General features: G+C 43.7%; 1 protein-coding gene across 1 annotated transcript; it reads left to right on the forward strand.

Annotated features, from left to right (window-relative positions):
- The first annotated feature begins 3,920 nt into the window (after nucleotides 1-3,920).
- Nucleotides 3,921-24,963, forward strand: WDR38 (WD repeat domain 38). The gene is made up of 9 exons (XM_072123822.1): nucleotides 3,921-4,188; nucleotides 15,860-15,980; nucleotides 16,492-16,608; nucleotides 18,421-18,518; nucleotides 19,270-19,350; nucleotides 19,586-19,708; nucleotides 21,938-22,087; nucleotides 22,820-22,867; nucleotides 23,077-24,963. The coding sequence occupies exons 1-9, from the start codon at nucleotides 4,120-4,122 to the stop codon at nucleotides 23,167-23,169; spliced, it is 900 nt and encodes a 299-aa protein (XP_071979923.1). The 5' UTR covers nucleotides 3,921-4,119; the 3' UTR covers nucleotides 23,170-24,963.
- Nucleotides 24,964-26,199: the final 1,236 nt, after the last annotated feature.

Raw genomic sequence — 26,199 nt, forward strand, 5'->3', positions numbered from 1 at the left:
TACAACAATAACCACAGGCAACTATCCTGCTCCTCTCAACCTTATAAACTCGCACATATTCCAAACACAGGACCATACTGCCATCTGCTGGAATAGGGGCAACAATGATCCCACTTTTTTCTTTTTTTTAAAGTTCGAAACAGGAAATATTTTTGTCAATAATTTTCTTTTTCTTTTAATCAACTCGATGTACAGGTCTATGGGGCATTCACTGGTTAGGTGCATAGTATCTAAAGTTACAGATTAACCCTTTTAGGGATCTGTTAGCTTTATTCATAAAACAGATTATTATTCTGGCTTGCTTGCAGGTTTTATATATATATATATATATAAATAGTATATTCCCTTTTAAAGCGTTCTGCCAATGTAGCTGTGGGAGATGATGTTTTTTGTGGGATTAGTTTTATTTATTTCTTTTTTTACTGGTGACATTTTAAAGTACAAGCAGATTATTTGATCATTTCTGGTTTCGTTTATTATTTTTTGCAGCAATCACCATGAGGGTTAAATAATATAATAATTTATAGTTTAGGTGGATACAGACACAATGGGGAGATTTATCAGAAGTGCCTGAGAGCAAAACTGCTCTATTTGTGCATGACAACCAATCAAAGCTCAGCTTTAACCCCTTAATGACGGCCGTATTGGCTTTTTACGGCGGTCATTAAGGGTACTTCTACTTTCTACGGCGGCGCGCCAGAAGAAGATTTCGGGACACCGGGTCTCGCTGGTGCCGGTGTCGGGCTGTGATATCACAGCCCAGACCCGGCACTAACACCCGGGATCGGAAAAACTCCGATCCCGAGTGTTTAACCCCTTACACGCCGCGGTCAAGCATGACCGCGGCGTGTAATTGTGTCCCCTGTGGATCGGACACCCCCCCCCCCGGTGTGCTTACCGGGGGATCCGATCCCTCCTGCCTCAGCCCCGGGTTCCAACGAGTGACCCGGGGCTGTCAGCTCCTCTCTGTGCCGGGTTCCGCCTCCTGGTTCCGCCTCCATGCTCAGCATGCTCAGTTACTTACACTATACACTGCAATACAAGTGTATTGCAGTGTAAAGGCTTGAATAAGTGATCGCTTATTCAAGCCAAGAAGTAGAAAGTGTAAAAAAAAATTAAATCTTTTTATAATATAATTAAATAAATAAATAAAATAAAAGTCCCATAATCTCCGCAGTAACACATAAAATGCAAATAAAGTAAATAAAACACACGTACATATTTGGTATCACCGCGTCTGTATTAATCTGTACAATAAATCTAAATCAATATTGAACCCGCTCGGTGAACTACGTAAAAAAAAACTTGAAAAACTTTGCATAATATACAATTTTCCATCAAACACCATCACAATAAATGTTCTAAAAAGTGATCAAAAAAAGTTACGTTCCCTAATATGATACGACTGAAAAGAACAACTGTTTTCGCAAAAAATAAGCCCTCAACCAGATCTGACAACAGAAAAATACAGAAGTTATGGCAATAAAAAGTTGTCAATAGTAAATACAATGCGATTTTCTCCAATATTGGTTTTGCTCAGGAAAATTGAGCAAAAATAAGAAAAACTATATAAATGAGGTATCACTGCAATCGTAGTGAACCAGAGAATAAAGATAAAATATTATTTTTACGTTACGGTGAGCGGGGGGAAAAAAAATGCTAACAATCCAAAATAAAAATTGATGATTTTGTTTGTGTCCCCCTTGAAATAGTTAATAAAATCTCATGAATAAGCTTTAGACTCCCAAAATGAATTATCTATACATTGTATATAATCCCGTAAATAATAAGCCTTCATATGTTTGCATTACCAAAAAAAAAAAAAAATGTATAGGTCGTACAATGTGACAATACAAATCTGCTGTGAATGGCGCCTCCATTCATTCTATACCCGGCCGTGCGCCCGTACAGCAGTTTACCACCACATATGGGGTATCAGTACACTCGGGAGGAATTGGGCATCAAGCGTTGCAGTGCGTTTCATCATTTAATTTATTCTGAAACTGTCAGTTTGGGCCTAAATGAATTTATTTTCCAAAAAAATTATATAGTTTCTAAATCGCAGGTCCATATTTTTTAACCCATGTGAAACACTTAAAGGGTTAATAGACTTAATAGAAGTTGTTTTACATATGTTGAGGGGTGAACTTTCTATAGTGGGGTAATTTATGGGGTGTTACTATTATTTAGGCCTCTCAAAGTCACCTGAAAGCTGAGTTGTCCCTCAAAATGTGAGTTTTGGCAATTTTCATGAAAATAAGAAAAATCGCACCTAAAGTTCTGCGCCTCATAAAATCCTAGAAAAATGACCGGAAGCATAAAATATCATCCCAACATGAAGCAGACATTCTGTAAATGTTAATTATCAAACTTTTTGGGTAGTTCACTTTGGGTAGTTCACTTTTTTTCAGAACGAAACGCAAAACTTATCACTTAAATTTTATAACTAACATGAAGTACAATGTGTCACGAGAAAACAGTCTCGAAATCACCCGGATATGTTAAAGCGTTCCGAAGTTATAACCAATTATCGTGAGACATGTCAGATTTGAAAAATCGAGTCTAGTCATTGAGCTGAAAACTAGTGTCGGTGATAAGGGGTTAATTTCCCCCCAGTTGTTTATAAAACAAAAGCTAAGCTCTGATTGGTTTCCATTGGAAAATTAAATAGTTCTGTTCTCAGACACTTCTGATGATTATATATTATGTGTATAGCTTTCTTTACAAGTTCTTTTACAACAATGCGTGGGTTTCCTCCGGGTCCTCCGATTTCCTCCCACACTCCAAACATACTGGTAGGTTGATTAGATTGTGATCCCCATTGGGGACAGGGACCGAATTTTCAAGTTCTGTGCAGCGCTGTGTAATCTGTGTGCGCTGAATAAATAAAGGAATTATTATTATTTTTATTATTAACAATGCATATAAAACCTTATCATTTGTGTGTGTATTTATTTATTTTTTTAATTTTTTATTTAGCGTTCCACTAGCTCTTTATACTGAATGTGATGTGTTAGGGAATATAAGGGCAGTCATTGTTTCTATGTATATAGTTATGACGCATCTGAACCCCGAACCTGGAGTTAAAGAGGACCTGTCACCCAAATTTTCAGCACTAGGAGCTGCTAACTAAAGTAAGCAGCTCCTAGTGCTTGAACAAACACCGCGTTACCGGAAACCTCCTGTAACGCTATCTAACACTGCGGCGGAGTACAGTGTAATCACAAAGCTGTCTGACGTATACATGAGGGGGCGGGGTTGGGGCGTGGCTAGGGGCGGTGACTGCGGCCTGGCGCGCGGCAGTCACTGACGGCCTATGGAGCGCCTATGGAGCGCATGGGAAGAGGCAGCGCATCGGACTGCCCCCTCATGAATACATCGGATCGCTTTGCGAGCGATCCGATGATTACATTGTACTCCGCCACAGTGTTAGATAGCGTTACAGGAGGTTCCCGGTAACGCTATCACTCTAACACTGCAGCGTTTGTTCAAGCACCAGGAGCTGCTTACTTTAGTAAGCAGCTCCTAGTGCCAAAAATTTGGGTGACAGGTCCTCTTTAAGAAGTAATCCCGCTCATCTCTAACCACAAACATAGGTGGCAGCACTTTCTTAAATGAAAACATATGCCCACTGTGCTAAGCCAAGCATTCATGTTAAATGAGGGGTCAGGAGTTTATCTTATTAAGTGAATGCGACAGTGATAGGGGGGCGCATGTGTTGCTCCATCTAGGGCTATTAATAATAATAACAATTCTTTATTTATATAGCGCACACAGATTACGCAGCGCTGCACAAAGCTTGACAAACACTTCTGAAAAGTTTTGTACAATAGTTTTTTTCTACAGAACAGCTTTGTAAAATGTTTAAATAATTTCATTGCTGCGGGGGGGGGGGGTAGATTAGGATCTCACACACTGCACCTTAGAAGGTGAGGAGTGTACATACAGTAATGAACTCGCGGGCCACAAATCTCAGCGGCCGTAGTGGAATGTAAATAGGCCCGGCCTCCCATTCATCTACTTGTTACTATAGAGACAGGAAAGCTTTCTTCATACAACAAGGCCTAGCTAAATACCATAACCCCACACAATCTGGCAACGTAAGAACATGCCGCGAAGATGTGGAAGAATCCCTCCGAATACTTTACTACAACTACAGTGAAATACTTTGAGAGGCATAAAGGCGAGGTTAGTAGCAGCCATGTGGCCAATCTGTACAAGGAGAATATAGCCGTACAACAATGTGTCGTTTACAATTATTAATTTTGCACATAGAAACTTATTTTGGATAAAACACAGGGTCCAAATTACTCAAATGTCGCACAATAATAACATTCACAATCTGACCCTTCTGTTGTTTCTAACCATTTGTTGTGAAATTGCAATCATATTTGTGAGGTTTTTTTTAAATGTTGTATTTTATGTACAGATGAAGGTAGTAAAAACCTTAATATTTTTAGTAAAATAAGTAAAGAAAAATAAGTCAAACCAAATCACAAATTTGGCAGCTTTTTGAATGCAGAATTTTGAAACCCAGATCGTAAAAGAAGGAATTGGTGTGGTGCTGTCCCTCTGTTATTCCTCCTAAAAATGTATGAATATAGGTTTGACACTGTACTGTCACTGTCAAGATCTGTAAAGTGAGTTGTGGATTTTACGGTCACAAAGTCAGATGGACAATCTTGATTGGCCAGTTGTTTAAATACACTTACAGAGCCCCTGGAAATTAGTTTGTCTGTCATGTCTGTTATGGAGCATAACTTAGTGTTAAAATCCCCATGTTGATTTAACAACTTCATGAAATCTGACATAACTGTATGTTATATGTCTGTTAGGGATGTATGGAGCAGGCACACATGCTGACCCCGCTTCATACACAGCAGGTGTTAGCTTCATTATGCAGCTAACACCCATGGCTTACACCCGCAATCAATGCTGGCACCAATCACAGGTGTTTAACCCCTTAACTGCTTTCGACAAATGTGCCACTGAAGTGCCGACGCCGCTGGGTGCTGTCATCTTAGACCCATTGAGTACCCCCAGGGACGTCATCAGTTGGCGTCGTCCGGTTGCTATGATAGCCAGGACCCTAATGCAGGGTTCTGTGGCTGTCAAAGCACAATCTGTAAAGGATCCGGCGAATTTACAATATACTGCAATATAAAAAGTTATTATCATCAGAATATGGCACAATGAAGATTTTTTAGCACAAAAGTTTTTACTTTTTTAAAACCTATAGAAACCAAATAAAACCTATACATATTTGGTATTCTCCATAATGCCACTGACCCAAGGAATAAAGGGGAGGTGTCATTGGAAGCGCACAGTGAAAGGCATAATACAACAAGAATATGGAGCAAAAGCAATTTTTTTTTTTCGTCAAGTTCGCTGCATTGGGAATTTTTTCAGAATACATGGAATGGAAAATGAAATATTGCCACAAGAAGTACAATTGGTTATGCCAAGCCTTTATAAAGCTCCATATATTAAAAGGTAAAAAAAGTTATGGCTTTTTAAAGAATGGGAGCAAATAACGGAAATGCAAAATCGAAAAAAGGTATTGGCGGGAAGGGGTTAAATGACCTATGAGGAGTTATGAGGGTAGAGGAAAGTAACTTCGGGATGTTAAGCTACACTTTTACATGATCCACCCAGCCCTGTGGTTATACCAACTTTGATTGTCATCCCATATCCACAGGACGGGAGAGGACAATCTGATTGGTGAGGGTCAGACTGCTAAGACCACCACCGATTATTGGAACGAACACTCAGCAATCTGGAGAGAGGGGTTCTCATTCTAACTAATGGGTGGAGTGGAAAGTCCTGCTGCTCCAGTCAATATTATGAGTGCAGTGCTCGACTATTCTCGGCAATCCTACCTGACCAAAATAAAAAGGAAGGGGCGTCCGTTATTCCATAAAAGCATGTAACTTGTTCCCCAGGGTATCCCACAAAAGTTATACCCAAAGTTCTCGACTAACTTTAATCCAGCCATGTTCATCACTTTGACGAATATTCTCAAAACAACCTTTATTTAAAATGGCATAAAATGTGGAATTTATCATTCACATGGGGTCAGTGGCTTAACTAGGAGAGGCAGGGCCCCATAGCATGCTTCTGAATGGGGCCCCCCTTCCCACTTCAAAAATATACTTATTTCTATACATCGTATACATACACATACAGCATATATACATCACATATATATACAATATACAATGTATAATATGTATATAATGGTGCACATCCTCCAACACTGACACTGTGGGCCCCATAGCAGCTGCTATGGCTGCTACCACTGTAGTTACACCCCAGCATGGGGTCAACCACTCAAGGCCATTTAGAATCTGCTCATTTTTGGCACTGAACATCGGCGCAGCTGTATCTGTGTCATAACTGGAAGTATATTCACCTGCTCATTAGGCTGCGCTTGATGCTTGCTATAAACTGATTATACCCTGAGTTTCCTTGGAGTACAGCCAGGCCGTGACATAATCTCTAAAGCGCGTATACCCCGCTCTGACTGGATTCATGGCAAGTTCACCCTTGGAGTCTTTTTGTCATCATTAGACATAATGAAGCTCCTGAAGTCATCAGCCATTCTACAAATTGCAGTGACTTGATTATTATGGTGTGAATTATCCTCATTGGTGCAGACGTCAGCAAATATCAGAGCAAATTAACTAAAAAAACTATTTCCAACTAAACGTTATTTGCAATCAGCATCCCACGCACTAAGAAAATAAGGAAAAACCTTCAGTGAAATTTAAAGGTTTTGACTTGGGAGCAGTGAGGATAAGGCATTGACGTTCCCATTCGTCGCTGTGTGGGGGAACAGATGGTTCCTATGGGGCATAATCTCATTTTTCAAAATTGTAACAAAGTTTGTGCATATGGAATTATTTTCTAATTTACTTCTGAAAATATTAGTCTAGAGACTACCTTGCAATTGCCAGAGCTGTCATGATGGAATAGGAATGGTTCAGTAATAACTTCTTGTGAGTACAACAGGCAATGCTGTCCTGTAAAGAATAACTCATATATATGTATAGTTACCAGGCAGTTGCCAAAAGACAATCATACAGCAATCCCATGGCAGGCCTGTCACCGATCAGGAGGCTACCGCATACTCTAAAAAATGTAAACCAGCAGACAAAGTCCTTTTTATGACTAAAAAATTACAAAATATTCAGTAGTTAGGGCTTAAAACAACTTTATTTAGTGAAAAAGCTAATTCCAACTGCAGGGGGCGCTAGGAAAGGCAGGGCCCCATAGAAGACGTCTGATTGGGGCTCCTCTTCACCCTTAAACAAATATACATATTCCACACACACAAATATATTCATATATAAACACACACACATGTATATACCTATATACATAAACATAAGAGTTCTTCACTCACACATTTATACACACACATACACATCACATATACACACATATAGAGTGCCATATTGTCAGTACATGTCCAGCAACCGCGCAACCACAACCAGGCTTGGCGATAGCTGTCTGACTAGGTAAGTGGTGGCGAACTCAACCTGCGACATCCCTCTGGGCTAAGGCCCTGCCTAAAGCAGATAAACAGCCCTGATAAGGGCGAACTCACTATCAGGAACCTAACTGATGGTCCCTAGCACCCCTACAAGATGACAGGGAAAACTTACTTCGCCTGGCAGCCGCTGGATGGTGGAGCGGACAGGTAAGAGGAATACAGGGGTTACACTAGGACAGTGATGGGCAACCTTTTGAGCTTGGTGTGTCAAAATTCGCCAAAAAACCGAGCATAACTCGGGTGGTGTGTCACCTTGACAAAAAAAACATAATTTTGTGATATTTATAGTTTAAATAACAAATATGTACACTATTTAACTTGTAGGGTACTTTAACCGTAGGTTGTCTGATTGATCCTATCATGTACTGCCATACTACATTATGGCAGTATATGGGGATTTTCCCAATCATCTATTACTATGTGCAAATCGCACATTGTAATAGATCGGTTACAATCAGACAGGTGTGGAAATGCTTAGTAACCTGTGAACTTTCTGTCATGAAAGTTCACAGGTTATAGTGAGGGCGCAGGGGCCGCTGTCTGCATCTCCCTCATGAGGAGCAAAATAATCGCAATGTCTGGCTATTTGCAAGGCGTTGCGATTATTTCAGGGCTTGTGCATCACAAAACTGACACACAAGACCTGATGACTGTCTTCTATCATACAGTGCACTGACCTTACTTACTGTATGATGAGAGTGGTTGTCCTCCCTTGGCCCTGCTGTGGAGATGGTCAGTGTAGAGGTGGCAGCTGCTGGGACATCACACAAGGCAGCAGCGATGTGGCCTCTGACTGTGCTGCCATCCTCCCCCACCACAACTATCAGGAGCTGCAGAGGAGCCTCCTGGGTGTATGGCCGGGTCACCTCTCCTGCTGTGCCCCGTGCTGATACCTGTGCTGACTGGAGACACTAGGCACAGCTCACACATGGGGAGGGGCCGGCCCGGGGGAGGAGGAGGGGGGGTGGGGGGAGTGCTGGAAGCTCAGTGCAATCTCTCAGCCTCCCGGCTACTGCACCTGGTCATATAGGATGAAACTTAACTCTCAGGCAGCCGCGTGTCAGTGAAAATGGCTACGCGTGTCAGCACTGACACGCGTGTCATAGGTTAGCCATCACTGCACTAGGAGATAAACGATACTGAGAGACAAACAACAGATACAGGAAGACAGGTGGGATATACACAGGTCAGGTCAAGATCAAACGGGTTATATACAGGTCAGGCGGGATGTACACATGTAAGATCAAACGGGTTATATACAGGTCAGGTACAGACAGACAAGTGTAGACAGGTCAAGATCAAGATGGCTGCAAAGGTACAGAATCGGGTACAAAACACAGAACACCAAACAAGATAGCCAGAGCACTAGATACACAGGTAGCACTTGAAAAATAACCAGCAAGATATAATGGGAATGGGCAGGTATATAAGGCAGTTCCCAGACAGCGCGCCAGCAGCACACTGGGGGAACTGTCCATCAGGCTAGTAACCCTTGCTGGGCAGGACTAAAATGCAAGGAGCAGGGTGTGGCTCAGATAATCCAAACACTAAGCCACAGTTCACACACAAATAAACGCCATCTATTCCGCAAACTGCGAGTAGTGCGAAGTTTAGGCACGGATGTAGATCATATATACACACACATACAGTCTATACACAGCATACACCACATACAACATATACACATGACAGATACACACACATACCCAGCATATATACATCAGATATCTGTTATACATATTATGCTGTTTATTGTGAAGCATAATATGTATATGATGTTACACATCCTCCATTCTCTAGTGTCAGGTCAAATGATGGGGCCCCCCTGACACTGCGGGACCCATAGCATCTGCTATGACTGTTACTACTGTAGTTCGCCCCTGCAGATGGCAGTTTCTGAATTAACCCTCAATACACTGACACAATGAGTAGTCCCAGCTGTCATTTTTTAAATTTTATTTGTCTCAACTTTGATCTTTTATAAGAATCAGTTCCCGCCGATCACAAGAACAGACCCCAGCAGTTCACGAAAATGGGGGTTCCGTTCTCAGTAATATAATGAAGCGGGAGGTGGAGCATGTGCGCCTAACGCTCCATTCAACACTACAGGGGTGCCAGAAATACCGGATTTCTCCAAAGATCTTATTATACCTAGGCCTGTGACCAGGACAAAGGGACAGTCTCTACACCTAGAGAAGCTGCGCTTCTACCATCACCATAGACAAGGGGCATCCTCTACACCTAGAGGAGAGGCAGTTCTACCATCACCATAGACAGGAAGCATCCTCTACACCTAGAGGAGAGGAGGTTCTACCATCACCACAGACAGAGGGCATCCTCTACACCTAGAGGAGAGGAGGTTCTACCATCACCATAGACAGGGGGCATCCTCTACACCTAGAGGAGAGGAGGTTCTACCATCACCATAGACAGGAGGCATCCTCTACACCTAGAGGAGAGGAGGTTCTACCATCACCATAGACAGGGGACATCCTCTACACCTAGAGGAGAGGTGGTTCTACCATCACCATAGACAGGGGGCATCCTCTACACCTAGAGGAGAGGAGGTTCTACCATCACCACAGACAGGGGGCATCCTCTACACCTAGAGGAGAGGAGGTTCTACCATCACCACAGACAGTGGGTATCCTCTACACCTAGAGGAGAGGGGGGTCTACCATCACCATAGACAGGGCCCCATAGAAGACGTCTGATTGGGGCTCCTCTTCACCCTTAAACAAATATACATATTCCACACACACAAATATATTCATATATAAACACACACACATGTATATACCTATATACATAAACATAAGAGTTCTTCACTCACACATTTATACACACACATACACATCACATATACACACATATAGAGTGCCATATTGTCAGTACATGTCCAGCAACCGCGCAACCACAACCAGGCTTGGCGATAGCTGTCAGACTAGGTAAGTGGTGGCGAACTCAACCTGCGACATCCCTCTGGGCTAAGGCCCTGCCTAAAGCAGATAAACAGCCCTGATAAGGGCGAACTCACTATCAGGAACCTAACTGATGGTCCCTAGCACCCCTACAAGATGACAGGGAAAACTTACTTCGCCTGGCAGCCGCTGGATGGTGGAGCGGACAGGTAAGAGGAATACAGGGGTTACACTAGGACAGTGATGGGCAACCTTTTGAGCTTGGTGTGTCAAAATTCGCCAAAAAACCGAGCATAACTCGGGTGGTGTGTCACCTTGACAAAAAAAACATAATTTTGTGATATTTATAGTTTAAATAACAAATATGTACACTATTTAACTTGTAGGGTACTTTAACCGTAGGTTGTCTGATTGATCCTATCATGTACTGCCATACTACATTATGGCAGTATATGGGGATTTTCCCAATCATCTATTACTATGTGCAAATCGCACATTGTAATAGATCGGTTACAATCAGACAGGTGTGGAAATGCTTAGTAACCTGTGAACTTTCTGTCATGAAAGTTCACAGGTTATAGTGAGGGCGCAGGGGCCGCTGTCTGCATCTCCCTCATGAGGAGCAAAATAATCGCAATGTCTGGCTATTTGCAAGGCGTTGCGATTATTTCAGGGCTTGTGCATCACAAAACTGACACACAAGACCTGATGACTGTCTTCTATCATACAGTGCACTGACCTTACTTACTGTATGATGAGAGTGGTTGTCCTCCCTTGGCCCTGCTGTGGAGATGGTCAGTGTAGAGGTGGCAGCTGCTGGGACATCACACAAGGCAGCAGCGATGTGGCCTCTGACTGTGCTGCCATCCTCCCCCACCACAACTATCAGGAGCTGCAGAGGAGCCTCCTGGGTGTATGGCCGGGTCACCTCTCCTGCTGTGCCCCGTGCTGATACCTGTGCTGACTGGAGACACTAGGCACAGCTCACACATAGGGAGGGGCCGGCCCGGGGGAGGAGGAGGGGGGGTGGGGGGAGTGCTGGAAGCTCAGTGCAATCTCTCAGCCTCCCGGCTACTGCACCTGGTCATATAGGATGAAACTTAACTCTCAGGCAGCCGCGTGTCAGTGAAAATGGCTACGCGTGTCAGCACTGACACGCGTGTCATAGGTTAGCCATCACTGCACTAGGAGATAAACGATACTGAGAGACAAACAACAGATACAGGAAGACAGGTGGGATATACACAGGTCAGGTCAAGATCAAACGGGTTATATACAGGTCAGGCGGGATGTACACATGTAAGATCAAACGGGTTATATACAGGTCAGGTACAGACAGACAAGTGTAGACAGGTCAAGATCAAGATGGCTGCAAAGGTACAGAATCGGGTACAAAACACAGAACACCAAACAAGATAGCCAGAGCACTAGATACACAGGTAGCACTTGAAAAATAACCAGCAAGATATAATGGGAATGGGCAGGTATATAAGGCAGTTCCCAGACAGCGCGCCAGCAGCACACTGGGGGAACTGTCCATCAGGCTAGTAACCCTTGCTGGGCAGGACTAAAATGCAAGGAGCAGGGTGTGGCTCAGATAATCCAAACACTAAGCCACAGTTCACACACAAATAAACGCCATCTATTCCGCAAACTGCGAGTAGTGCGAAGTTTAGGCACGGATGTAGATCATATATACACACACATACAGTCTATACACAGCATACACCACATACAACATATACACATGACAGATACACACACATACCCAGCATATATACATCAGATATCTGTTATACATATTATGCTGTTTATTGTGAAGCATAATATGTATATGATGTTACACATCCTCCATTCTCTAGTGTCAGGTCAAATGATGGGGCCCCCCTGACACTGCGGGACCCATAGCATCTGCTATGACTGTTACTACTGTAGTTCGCCCCTGCAGATGGCAGTTTCTGAATTAACCCTCAATACACTGACACAATGAGTAGTCCCAGCTGTCATTTTTTAAATTTTATTTGTCTCAACTTTGATCTTTTATAAGAATCAGTTCCCGCCGATCACAAGAACAGACCCCAGCAGTTCACGAAAATGGGGGTTCCGTTCTCAGTAATATAATGAAGCGGGAGGTGGAGCATGTGCGCCTAACGCTCCATTCAACACTACAGGGGTGCCAGAAATACCGGATTTCTCCAAAGATCTTATTATACCTAGGCCTGTGACCAGGACAAAGGGACAGTCTCTACACCTAGAGAAGCTGCGCTTCTACCATCACCATAGACAAGGGGCATCCTCTACACCTAGAGGAGAGGCAGTTCTACCATCACCATAGACAGGAAGCATCCTCTACACCTAGAGGAGAGGAGGTTCTACCATCACCACAGACAGAGGGCATCCTCTACACCTAGAGGAGAGGAGGTTCTACCATCACCATAGACAGGGGGCATCCTCTACACCTAGAGGAGAGGAGGTTCTACCATCACCATAGACAGGAGACATCCTCTACACCTAGAGGAGAGGAGGTTCTACCATCACCATAGACAGGGGACATCCTCTACACCTAGAGGAGAGGTGGTTCTACCATCACCATAGACAGGGGGCATCCTCTACACCTAGAGGAGAGGAGGTTCTACCATCACCACAGACAGGGGGCATCCTCTACACCTAGAGGAGAGGAGGTTCTACCATCACCACAGACAGTGGGTATCCTCTACACCTAGAGGAGAGGGGGGTCTACCATCACCATAGACAGGGGGCATCCTCTACACCTAGAGGAGAGGTGGTTCTACCATCACCATAGGCAGGGGACATCCTCTACACCAGTGATGGCGAACCTTTTAGAGACTGAGTGCCCAAACTACAACAAAGACCCACTTATTTATCGCAAAGTGCCAACACAGAAATTTAATTTGTGATTTATACTCTTCTCTGTCACAGTTTTCATTGATACCAGCACCCTGAGGACACCAATAAAGCAGAAAATAGTCCCAGGTAGTCCTGTCACTTTAAAATAGCTCTTTGCACAGCAAGTCCTGGGCTGTCTGGGACTGCAGGAAGATACCTGGAGTCATCTCTGGTGATGGCCTGAGTGCCCACAGAAAGGGCTCTGAGTGCCACCTCTGGCACCAGTGCCATAGGTTAGCCATCACTGCTCTACACCTAGAGGAGAGGAGGTTCTACCATCACCATAGACAGGGGACAATCCTCTACACCTAGAGGAGAGGAGGTTCTACCATTACCATAGACAGGGGACATCCTCTACACCTAGAAGAGAGGCGGTTCTACCATAACCATAGACAGGGGGAATCCTCTACACCTAGAGGAGAGGAAGTTCTACCATCACCATAGACATGGAACATCCTCTACACCTAGAGGAGAGGAGGATCTACCATCACCACAGACAGGGGGCATCCTCTACACCTAGAGGAGAGGAGGTTCTACCATCACCATAGACAGGGGGCATCCCCTACACCTAGAGGAGTGGCAGTTCTACCATCCACCATAGACAGGGGGCATCCTCTACACCTAGAGGAGAGGCGCTTCCACCATCACCATAGACAGGGGGCATCTTCTACACCTAGAGGAGAGGCGGTTCTACCATTACCATAGACAGGGGACATCCTCTACACCTAGAGGAGAGGGGGTCTTACCATCACCATAGACAGGGGGCATCCTCTACACCTAGAGGAGAGGTGCTTCCACCATCACCATAGACAGGGGGTATCCTCTACGCCTAGAGGTGGTTCTAGCATCACCATAGACAGGGGCATCCTCTACACCTAGAGGAGAGGTGCTTCCACCATCACCATAGACGGGGAATCCTCTACACCTAGAGGAGAGGGGGTTCTACCATCGCAATAGACAGGGGGCATTCTCTACACCTAGAAGAGAGGAGGTTCTACCATCCACCATAGACAGGGGGCATCCTCTACACCTAGAGGAGAGGAGGTTCTACCATCACCATAGACAGGGGACATCCTCTACACCTGGAGGAGAGGTGGTTCTACCATCACCATAGACAGGGGGCATCCTCTACACCTAGAGGAGAGGTGGTTCTACCATCACCATAGACAGGGGCATCCTCTATACCTAGAGGAGAGGTGGTTCTACCATCACCATAGACAGGGGACATCCTCTACACCTAGAGGAGAGGAGGTTCTACCATCACCATAGACAGGGGGCATCCTCTACACCTAGAGGAGAGGAGGTTCTACTATCACCATAGACAGGGGGCATCCTCTACACCTAGAGGAGAGGTGGTTCTACCATCACCATAGACAGGGGACATCTGCTACACCTAGAGGAAAGGAGGTTCTACCATCACCATAGACAGGGGACATCCTCTACACCTAGAGGAGAGGAGGTTCTACCATCACCATAGACATGGGGCATCCTCTACACCTAGAGGAGAGGTGGTTCTACCATCACCATAGACAGGCGGCATCCTCTACACCTAGAGGAGAGGAGGTTCTACCATCACCATAGACAGGGGGCATCCTCTACACCCAGAGGAGCGGATGGTCTACCATCACCATAGACAGGGGGCATCCTCTACACCTAGAGGAGAGGTGGTTATACCATCACCATAGACAGGGGCATCCTCTACACCTAGAGGAGAGGAGGTTCTACCATCACCATAGATAGGGGGCATCCTCTACACCTAGAGGAGAGGCGGTTCTATCATCACCATAGACAAAGGTTCTTTACTGTAAGAGCAGTAAGATTATGGAACTCTCTGCTGCAGGAGTTTGTTATGGCGGACTCTATGTACATGTTCAGGAGAGGCCTAGATGACTGGAAAGCAAAAATATCATAGGTTATGGGGATAAAACATTTGTTTAATTCTTAAAGCTTGGACTTGATGGACTTGCTTCTTTTTCCAGCCTTATATACGTCCCCGATAGACAGCTGTCTCCATAGACAGCAATGGGCGTACGGCACTGTACCGTTCTGTACGCCGTGAAAAGATAGGACATGTTGTCTTTTCCCGGAATACGGCGCCGCGCCCCATATTGAGAGGTGTGGGGGTGAGCGTCTATCCCTGGCGCCGACGTGTGTGCTGCGGTACGCCGGCCACACGTTAATGTGAATGCAGCCTAAGAGTGTTGGGAGGTATCATAAATAATGCAATGCACACCTCTCATTGAAATTTAAAGTTTATTCCCAGACATAAATATACCTGGCAAACAGATGGGACCCATATCTTGCATGACTCCCATTGACACGTTGTGGTCAGAGAGGTGGTTGCACTTACACAGCTCTTTCCATTTACTACGGGATGAAAATGATAAATGGTAGTAATTTCATCTTTATACAGGAGGTGCTGACTGTTTTACAACAGTGATGGACAGAATATCTTCATTCCATCTACTCTTTGCAGGTGAATTGCTGCGCTATTTCTCCAGACTTCCAGCTTGTCCTTACATGTTCTGATGACAGTCGGATTCACGTGTGGGAAGCAAAAAGTGGGGCATTGAGGCATAAAGTGACGGGCCACACAGGTAAGTATACTATGAGAGAGGGTTTCTGGCTAGAGAAAGTGATGGTATCTTGGTACTACCAAATTATACAGAAACCAGCTACACACTGTAAACCTGAGTGGCTAAGTATATACCAAAAATGTTAAAATCCACAACATATGCATTTCTAAAATGAAAAATGTTCAACTTAAACAAAATATTTAGAATAAAGAGATTTATATCTTTAATTTGACATAAAAAGCATAATCCTAGGTATTATAGATACCAAGATATAAGAATCTGAACACAGCCTCTAAAAGTGACTCATTTCAGGCAAAAGGTGACTCTTCTCATCTCATTTCTACATGACTTTGGAGGTCATTTTTTATAGACAGCAGACAACATTTAGAGAGAATGCTAAAACAGATATTTCAATCTCTACCTTGGAAGCTGGTAGCATAGTGGTATAGAAACTGGAGGAGTCATTCTTTTAGGGTTACCTTTTACTTATGTGCAGAGGCTAATGTCCCCTTCCTCCTGTGATTCTCTGTAGGACCAGTAAAGTCATGCTGCTTTTCTCCGGATGGCTCCCTATTTGCCAGTTCATCACATGACTGCACAGTACGGATATGGAGGGTGGACACTGCCGATTGTCTCCATGTGCTAACTGGTATGTGATAAGAATCTCAAGTGCAAGGGAAGTCTTATTTCCAAACTCCTAACTATTCCTATATCCCCTCAAATTGTCAAACTGATATTTTTGTCAAGCAACAAGAAAAAGATGTTTTCAGAATATCTGAAATTGACATTACAATGGGGCAAATTTACTTACCTGGCCCTGTCACGATCCCTGATTCGGACGGTCCGACAAGGATGAAGTCCGGCGCGATTCATGAAGATCGTGTGCCTGAGTTCCTGCATCCGTCGCTTCCCCGTCAAGGTCCGCCGGAGTTCACCTTCTTCTTCCAGGTGCTTGTAAGTGCGGGTCTTGCGACAAAATTCTAAATGTTAAATCTTGCGTGCTGTCCGAATCCGTCGGGTTGTCCGACGGCCACGCCCCACGATTTCTGTTGCATGCAAGCCGGCGCTGATGCGCCAAAATCCGTTCGCGTGTGCCAAAATCCTGGGGCAATTCGGCACAAAATGGAAATCATCGGGAAACCCGACAAAAATGCTCTGCGGACCCTTAGTAAATGAGCCCCAATGGGTCATTTACTAAGGGCCCGAATCACGTTTTCCCGGCGTGTTACCCGAATATTTCCGATTTGCGCCGAATTTCCCTGTATTGCCCCAGGATTTTGGCGCAAGCGCCGGCATGCACGCGATGGAAATCAGGGGTGTGGCCGAGCGAAAACCCGAGGGATTTGGAAAAACCGCCACATTTAAAAAAAAAAAAGGGTCGCGGGACTCGCGCTTACCTTCACCAGGAATAGGCCGGTGAATTTCACGGCATTCCGGCTGGCCTCGGGGGACTTCAGCGCAGCAGCGCCACCTGGTGGACGTCGGAGGAACTAACTTAGTGAATCGCCGGAAGACCCACATCCACCGCAGAGAACGCGCCGCTGGATCGCGAATGGGCCGGGTAAGTAAATCTGCCCCTATGGAGCACATTATTAAGGGCCTTGCACCACACTTCTGTCTATGTATGTTCTTCTAGGCTAAAACGGCCTGCACAGGTATTAAGTATCCACGCCGCTATTGTGTCGCACGCGACCCTTTTGTGGCACAGCTGCGCTAGCCTCCATGCCACACAAATCAGGTGTTAAAGGTGCACCACAAAAAAGTTGGTGAACTCTGTCGGGCCAGTGCAGGGAGCGCCAGATTCATGAATGTGTCGCACCCAGCATTATACACGGAAAGAGCAATTTTAGTGAAGTTTCCGTCTTTCTAAGTAAATGTGCCCGTTATGTTTTGTATTTTTTTAATTTAGTAATAGTTATGTTTTATTGACACTATTTAACATTATAGGGACTCAAAGAAATAAAAAGCATGATTCCGCTGCTGTATCCCCAATGTCCCATAGCCTATACAGGACACCCCACTTACAGATGACCCCTAGTTACAGACAGACCCCTCTGCCCCCTGTGACCTCTGGTGAAGCTCTGTGGATGTTACTATAGTCCCAGACTGCAATGATCAGCTGTAAGGTGTCTGTAATGAAGCTTTATTGATAATACATGTTCCCATTACAGCTAAATATTTAGAAAATCGATTTGTCACTGGGACAAAAACATTTTTTGTTTGTAGTTACAATTGTAAAATATACAGTTTCCAACTTGCATACAAATTCAACTTAAGAACAAACCTCAAGAACCTATATGCCTGTATTGGGTCACTTCTCTATTGAGTGGGACACATGACAATAAAAGTGCGTCCCTAAGATGAAGGTCCACAGTTTTACATGGTCGGTGTACCACCAATGCCGTATATCAGATGCTATGTTTATCAATTACTTATAATTCCTACAATTTTTATTTTTCAGGTCATTCAAAAAGTGTTGAAACTGTGAGTTTCAGCCCAGACAACACATCTGTACTGTCAGGAGGTTGGGATCGTCTTATCATCTTGTGGGAAGTGCAGGTATGATTTCTATATAATACATCTGCATTGTGTCATCTGTAACACAAGTGATAATATAGTGCTGGAACCATTATATGATGATACTAATGGCGGTCTTCCATCCTTATTGACTTAGAACAGGAATGAAATGAGCATTGTAAAAGGATTCCTCTGTCATCCCTTGTGAGAATAGACCCTACTAGTCTCTAAATTGGGTTGCCTTCTGCTGTACCTCTAGGATACAGTATTGGGATCCTCTGGTACCATGGACGTAACTACAAAGAGGCTGGGCCTATAGCAGATTTCTGCATTGTCTGTTCTGTCCCTCAAAAACCTATTTACCGTATGTATTTGTGCACACACATTTTTACAAGCGCACAGTTGTGTAGACTTATATATACATACATTTATGTTTCCTATTGTTTCATATGACTGTTATTACTCTGTATTGTCTTATTTTATTTGTATATGTTCCACAGAATCTGTAAAGTGCTACAGAATCTGATGGGGCTCTATATATATATTTACAGATATATATATTATTATTATTATTATTATTATTATTAAGAACAGCCATATCAAATTGTATGACATACAGGATGTAACTCATCCACCATAGTACCGGGAAGATATTTATTATAGCATTCTGACATTGACACAGTCCCAACAACAAAATAAACATATATCACCATGTGTCTGATCTATTATAGGGGCTATACAGGGGGCTCTCTATATTTACTGTATATCATTTAATATATCATTTAATCAACAGACTGGTCAGAGATTGAAGACGTTTATGGGACACCAAGATGCTATCCAATGCAGTGCTTTCTCCACGGATGGTTCTTATTTTGTAAGTAAGGTATAAGAAAAAGTACTATACAAGCCGTACCTGACTTACAGATGACCCTTACTTACAGACAGACCTCTCTGCCCCCTGTGACCTCTGGTGAAGCTCTCTGGATGCTTTACTGTAGTCCCAGGCTGATGTATCGCGCTGCGAAAGTGATACATTTTACATATCCCCCTATGTCTCTAATATTCTGCCATTTAGTGTACTACTACTACTCATTTCATGTTAATTGCAGGCGACAGGGTCCTGGGATTACTCTGTCACAGTGTGGAGGCCGGGTAATGATGCCCCAGAGAAAGTTCTGAATGGACACCAGGGAAATGTCAGCTGTGTGAGCTTTTCAGTTTCTGGGATGCTGGTAAGAGAATATGGCTTTCTGCATGCTGATTGTTTCTAAAATCTGAGCCTTATTTATCCTTATTATTTATTTATCCTTATTATATTTGGTAATAACAGGTTTGTGATAGGCAAGTCCTGGAAGCAAAGTCAGTGGGTTATGTATTAACCATCAACCAACTCAGTCTTGGAGTTACTATGTAGGAATCCCTAGTTGTAATATCCCATGCACTTTGACTGCTAAGGGTCATTTATATTACTGACCTGAGCAAAACTCAAATCTTTTTAGTGGTCAGGTTGTGTTACTACAATCTCTCATCTCCCATTCATATGAATTTATATATAAATAGGGTCTGAATTGACCTGAGTGAAGTTGGCCCCCCCACCTTGTTCAAATCAAACAAAATTGGTGTCAAACGTTTGTGCTACGTTTGTGCTGGTTTGTGCAGCAGAAATTTTTGTTTGTGCCGCTATCGTTTTTGAGATTTTAATGAAAGTTTCCAGAGGTCATCAGAGGTCAACCAGCCCCCCCACATTGCCCAAATCAAACAAAACTGGTGCCGAACAATTCTGCTACGTTTGTGCTGGTTTGTGCTGCGTAAATTTTTGTTTGTGCTGCTCTTGTTTTGAATATATGAACAAAAAATGAAAGTTCAAAAGTTCAAGCAGCCCCCCCACATTAACGGAATCAAACAAAACTGGTGTCAAAAGTTAGTGCTACATTTGTGCTGGTTTGTGCTGCTATAATTTTTAAGGTATGTTCAGGTGTTTGAGGTGTTTAGGATGAACTGGTAAAAAACAAACTTGGTGACACTTCCCTGGTTTGATCACCAGGGGGAGCTAGCAAACACATTGTACTTTGGAAGAAATGAACTCTGATGACCTCTGTAAAAAAGTATGAATATATTAAAAATGATAGCGGCACAAACGAAAATTTTTGCTGCACAAACCAGCACAAACGTAGCACTAACGTTTGACACCAGTTTTGTTTGATTCGGTTAATGTGGGGGGGCTGGCTGAACTTTTGAACTTTCATTTTTTGTTCATATATTCAAAACAAAAGCAGCACAAACAAAAATTTGAGCAGCACAAACCAGCACAAACGTAGCAGAATTGTTCGGTCCCAGTTTTGTTTGATTTGGGCAACGTGGGGGGGCTGGTTGACCTCTGATGACCTCTGGAAACTTTCATTAAAATCTTAAAAACGATAGCGGCACAAACGAAAATTTCTGCTGCACAAACCAGCACAAAAGTTTGACACTTGTTTGATTTGAACAAGGTGGGGGGGCCAACTTCACTCAGGTTCTGAATTGTAATTGTAAGTGGCGTAACTAGAAGCTAATTGGCCCTAGAGCAAAGACTGTGCCAGGCCCCGAATATAATGTATGGTTTATAGTAATAGTCTTCTCATATGGGAAAGTGACACCATAAGGGCTCCCTAAACCTCTTGGGCCCGTGTGCGAGCGCAACCTCTGCACCCCATCAAGTTACGCCCCTGGACAAGCCCTTATTCAGAGAACAGAGTTGTACTTCTGTTTTCTCAAGACAGTTTACTGTAGTATCGAACCCCCACAATCTGTTGTGTGAAATGTTGAGGACAGGGGCATAACTACAACGGTAGCAGCCATTGCGCCTGCTATGGGGACCCTGGCATCCAACCTGACACACCAAAGAATAGCGAATGTGAACCATTGAAAACATATAATGGTGCATATTGTACAGCATAAAATGTAAATAACAGTGAAATCTTCTAGATTACAGAGGTCCGGCAGAGTCAGGGCCAGCACCAGCACTGGGCATACCTGGGCAAGAGCTGCTGGGGGGGTACACATAAGGCTGTACATAATGAATCCATTGGCGTGAGGGGAGCTATATCTCAGGAATCCATAAGGTGTTAGGGGGACTTACATAAAATAACCTGTTTGGTATGATAAACTAGGGAATATTTTAGGAAAATAGGAGACTGTTTCACTTTCCAAATCTTTAATGCTGCCTCGTGAGTTCACTGCAAAGGGGCCCACTGAGGCTCTGTTGCCCAGGGGCCTTCTAAACCTGAAGGCAACCCTGTTTGCAGTTACCGGGACAGAGATATGCCCTCAACTTCCTTGGGATAAGAAGACAGCCTGGCGAAGGGGGGCCCCATTCAGAAGTCTGCTAGGGGGTCCAGCCTCTCCTAGTTATGGCCCTGGTTGTTGATCAGTATTCAATATCAAAATGCCCTTTATTTAGGATATGTTAATTATTTGATTAGGCATCTGGATCATGGGACAAAACAATAAGAGTGTGGAACCCACGCACTGGAGCCTTGATCTTCCTCCTGAAAGGACACATGGATTGGCTAAGAACCTTGACGTTCTCCCGTGACGGTATCCTTCTGGTTTCTACGGGACATGACAAGCTGGTAAGATCTGTCATATATGGATGATGTGCATGGATTAAACTAAACAAAAGCACCAAATCTCTCAATGGGGATATTAAATAGACTTGGAAAACGTAACTAAGAACCAACTACGTTGGATTTGTTAACGTAGCCTTGCGGCAATAGATCAATGTTCGGTCCAGATCTTTATATCTACAAATGTTGGTATAGTTTGAATTCTGTCCCTTCATTTATTTAGTTTTTTCCTGGTACCAGCACTCTGCCCCATTTGGCTCAAATGTTTTTATAAATGATCTACTTGGTTTCAATCAGTTTCAGGAATGGTGAGCATTCAAGTCCTGTTCACAGTATTGCATGGCGTCTGCTGTTTCTGTGGTGCTGTTCTGGTGGGGACCTTGGGCCCTGAGCCCTGGGGGCTTAGCTACCCAGTATGGGTAATGGAGGGTTGTCGGGTCTTGGTCCCTGCTGATGCTACGTTGCAAGGAAGGTGGACACCATGTGATGCTGCACTACTAGTGTGCTACTGTGCAGCTTACCAAAACGGATGGCAAACGTGCAGCACGGACTGTCAGCAGGGAAGTTTGCGCTGCCAGTGGATGATTCGGGCATCCAGTTCCTCTTTTTAGGGCTCCGCATCCGCCGCCTGAAGCAGAATTTTCATCCTGTTGGTATTGTCTTAGAAAAATCCCTTTAAGAGATGAACAAGCAGAATAGGCCTTTTCATTATTTAAGTAAAACTTTTACATTTTCCAGGTCAGACTCTGGGACTGTGAAAATGGAAAATGTATAAAGGTTGTCAAGGTAAGGTATAGGGATTTATCAAGCAATAATTGACATCACATAAATATATGGCCACTATAGACTAGTATTATAAATACACTATACTTGGGGTGCCGTGTACAGATATTGGGCCCAGTAGATATACCGGTTTATTATGTTATTATTATGTGTGTGTTAATTCTAATGTGTACAATGCAATATTAGGAATAACTCCCCTTTCTGTATTACAGGGCATGCTGGAGATGCCGCATGTCTGTATATTTTCACCAGAAGGCACCCTGATACTGGCTGGTGCTATGGGGCTTCACCAGTCACAATGGTAAAATGATCTCACATTAATGCTAGAGAATAGAGATCTGCAAGGAGCAAACAAAAACTTCCAGTATTCTTGACTTTGTATCGCAGAATAAACACATTGCCAAAAATATAAATGAAATGGTAAATACCACAAATTAAAGTGTCATAGTTGCAATGATAGTGGCTTCTCCACAGTACTTGTAGAGAAGAGACATATTCGTTTTTGCACCCACTTTTTGTGCATTTTAGGTGGTTTCTATGTTCGTTTAAAAAAAGTGCAGTATATTTTAGGTACTGCTTTTTCAAGAAACTAATAAACCTCAGTAAGTAAGAAGTAATGGTATATCTTATACTAAAATATCTCATAATTGTGAAGCACGATATTGTGATTGTGGGGGTTGACCCCCAGCGAATTCTGAGAATTCAGTATGTGAACATGGACTTGTCAGTCTATATTATTTGTGGTGCCAATTCTGGTTACTCACTGTGTGGTAACCTGCTACAAGTAAGTGGGTCACCAAGACATAACTTTTCTTGGAAACCCAAAAATGGCAAATCTGCAACCGTGCACAGTATGTGGTTGGGGTTATCACTGTCCAAAGACATGTCAAGTTAATGCAAACACTTAATTGCCCTCATTTATTTAGTACAAACTGAACTACGTGCAGCGAATTGAGAATACCATGGGCCCTGTATATGGGCCCCTAGAAGTCTGGAATCACTTCGTACATATGGTACTAGAATCAAGTTTTTGGGGGAATGGAGGATGTGCCCCTTCTGTCTGCTTTCAATCCACAACTTCAGCATCGTTGGACCTTCAAAGATCCTGAAATGGCTCTTGTGTACATGTGTATTGAGAGCAGGAACAGATTTACTAGGATTTCATGGGTGCAGGTCCTTCTCAGTATATAATTTGGTGGGTGGTTTGGGTGACTATGGCCCCCTAGAAGGCTTGGGCCCCAGGCCACCACCTAAACTGCATGTATTATAATCCCCTACTGTAGTGTGTAGAGTGTGCCGGATTCATCAAAACTGGCGCACGGTCTTCATTAATCTGGCACCCCCTGCGCTGCTCTTTTGGAAGCACTTTGTTCACGCTACTGAATTGTGGCGCAGACAGAATTTAGGTGCACGTCAGTAATAAATGTGGCTCCAACTCTGACTAAGCAGTAACACTTCCCTTTAGGTGCACATTTTTCTGTCTTGTCAGACACACAGCATCCCCGACATGTGTGAGCAGTTTGCACGTTCTTTTCAGAGCCAAGTCAGTGGCAATGTGCCCCAATGTTGCTGAAAACTCTTTAGCTAAGTTCTTAAAGGAAATATACCATCAGAAATCTACTTTCTGTAGTAGTTCCCAATGTAGATTCCCCCTCCCTGCAGGACCTGCATAGCATTTTTGCCCAATTCTGGTATGCAGCATTTGCAGAAATAAACTTTATTTCTTTTTTATGCAAATTAATTGCAAGGGCTACTGGGGGCGTGCATTAGCCTCAGAGAGCTCCAAGGGTGAAGGCCCTGCAGATGCGCTTACCTGTAGATGCGCTTACCTGCTTACCCGCCACATCACCGACAAGCGAATAGGAGCTACTACACAACGCTGCATCGCCGGCAGATGAATATGACCTACTGCGCATCGCAGAGCTTCCCCGCTGCCGGTGCATCACCGACAGATGAATAGGAGCTACTGTGCTTGCGCAGAGCTCGTCTGCTGCCGGAGGTGCACCGGAAGCACGATAAGCAGAGCAGGTAGGCAAGTGGCTACTGGGGGCGTGGAGTAGCCTTCACCCCCAGAGCTCTCGGAAATGAATTTGCATAAGGAGGGAATAAAATTTATTTCTGCAAAAGCTGCATCCCAGAATTAGCAAAAAATTGGTATGCAGGTGCTGCAAAGAGGTAGAATCTACATCAGGAAGTAGATTCCCATTGGTATATTTCCTTTAAATTGCAAGGATATCAGATATTTGCACTTTTTTATTGACATTGTCTCATATACGTAATAAAATTTATTTACATGTATGTGTTTTCTGTGTTCTTTTACTTTCTATTCTACCATTTTGGTAATATTATCACTCACTCTAGGAAACAGCATTGTCTGCAGGTGCGTAACTACAGTAGTAGCAGCCATAGCAGCTGCTATGGGGCCCATAGTGTTAGGGGGCCCCATCATCTGACCTAACACATTATATGTGTGAACATATACTGTATTTTGTACAGTATATGGCAATGTATGTATGTGTGTATATGCTCTAAATATGTATGCGCATGAGTGGCTAATGTGTGATTGTAACTTGCATGTGTGAATATACAAATATATATATTTCTTAAGTGGGAATTCTCATGCCTGCTATGGGGCCCTGCCTCTCCGAGTTACGCCCCTGTTTGCCTGGCCCGCATTGTTATAAAGATGTCTCCATCCAGTCATCCAATCATCTTGTGTGTCACATATGGTCTCATTATGTGACCTGCAAAGCGTTCCATCCTGATGGAACTTTGGTCACAGATTACAATCATATCACTATAGAAGCTTAGACTTGAATGTTAGATACATACATTTGTATTTCACTTAAATTTCTACTCCTTGATTTGGGCAGTGGTTACACAGCAACTATGGCCGTGACTTCTACTGTGCAACCAAAGATTGACTTATCGCTCAGCACCTCCTTCACTGATGTAAGTAGAGTAGAATTATAACCCTGGGAATGTTCTAACTTCAACTTCGAATTGCAAATAAATCTAGCCGTGCGCAATTTATCTTTGTCGCAGTCACATCATCCTCAGTATTGTAATGTGTGTCCATTTACTCACATTGGGCAGGGGTGACACTTTGATTTTTTTCATTGTTACCCCTTATCTCATAGGCTCATCCAACCAGTGGTTAGGCTGGTCCATCCTGCGGTGTGCCCAGGCTCTAACCGTATACAGGATTGTAAAGGTACATGTCGTACCCCGTCCCCTTAGGCCGCGGGTACTGACGGGGGAGCAGGGGCCGCCACTATGCTTCTCTGAAAAAGGGGAAAGGAAAGGACTTGTAGGGAAATGCTCAGGATAATGGT

This window comes from Engystomops pustulosus, chromosome 9, assembly GCF_040894005.1.
Source record: "Engystomops pustulosus chromosome 9, aEngPut4.maternal, whole genome shotgun sequence".
In the NCBI taxonomy this organism is placed as follows: Eukaryota; Metazoa; Chordata; class Amphibia; order Anura; family Leptodactylidae; genus Engystomops; species Engystomops pustulosus.

What these genes read in the sequence shown, in the direction of transcription:
- WDR38 (XM_072123822.1), top strand. Translation starts at nt 4,120, where the DNA reads ATGTGGAAGAATCCCTCCGAATACTTTACTACAACTACAGTGAAATAC. An exon ending in CCACGGATGGTTCTTATTTT is followed by an intron (nt 19,351 to 19,585) that starts GTAAGTAAGGTA and finishes TGTTAATTGCAG; the next exon opens with GCGACAGGGTCCTGGGATTA. An exon ending in CTACGGGACATGACAAGCTG is followed by an intron (nt 22,088 to 22,819) that starts GTAAGATCTGTC and finishes TACATTTTCCAG; the next exon opens with GTCAGACTCTGGGACTGTGA.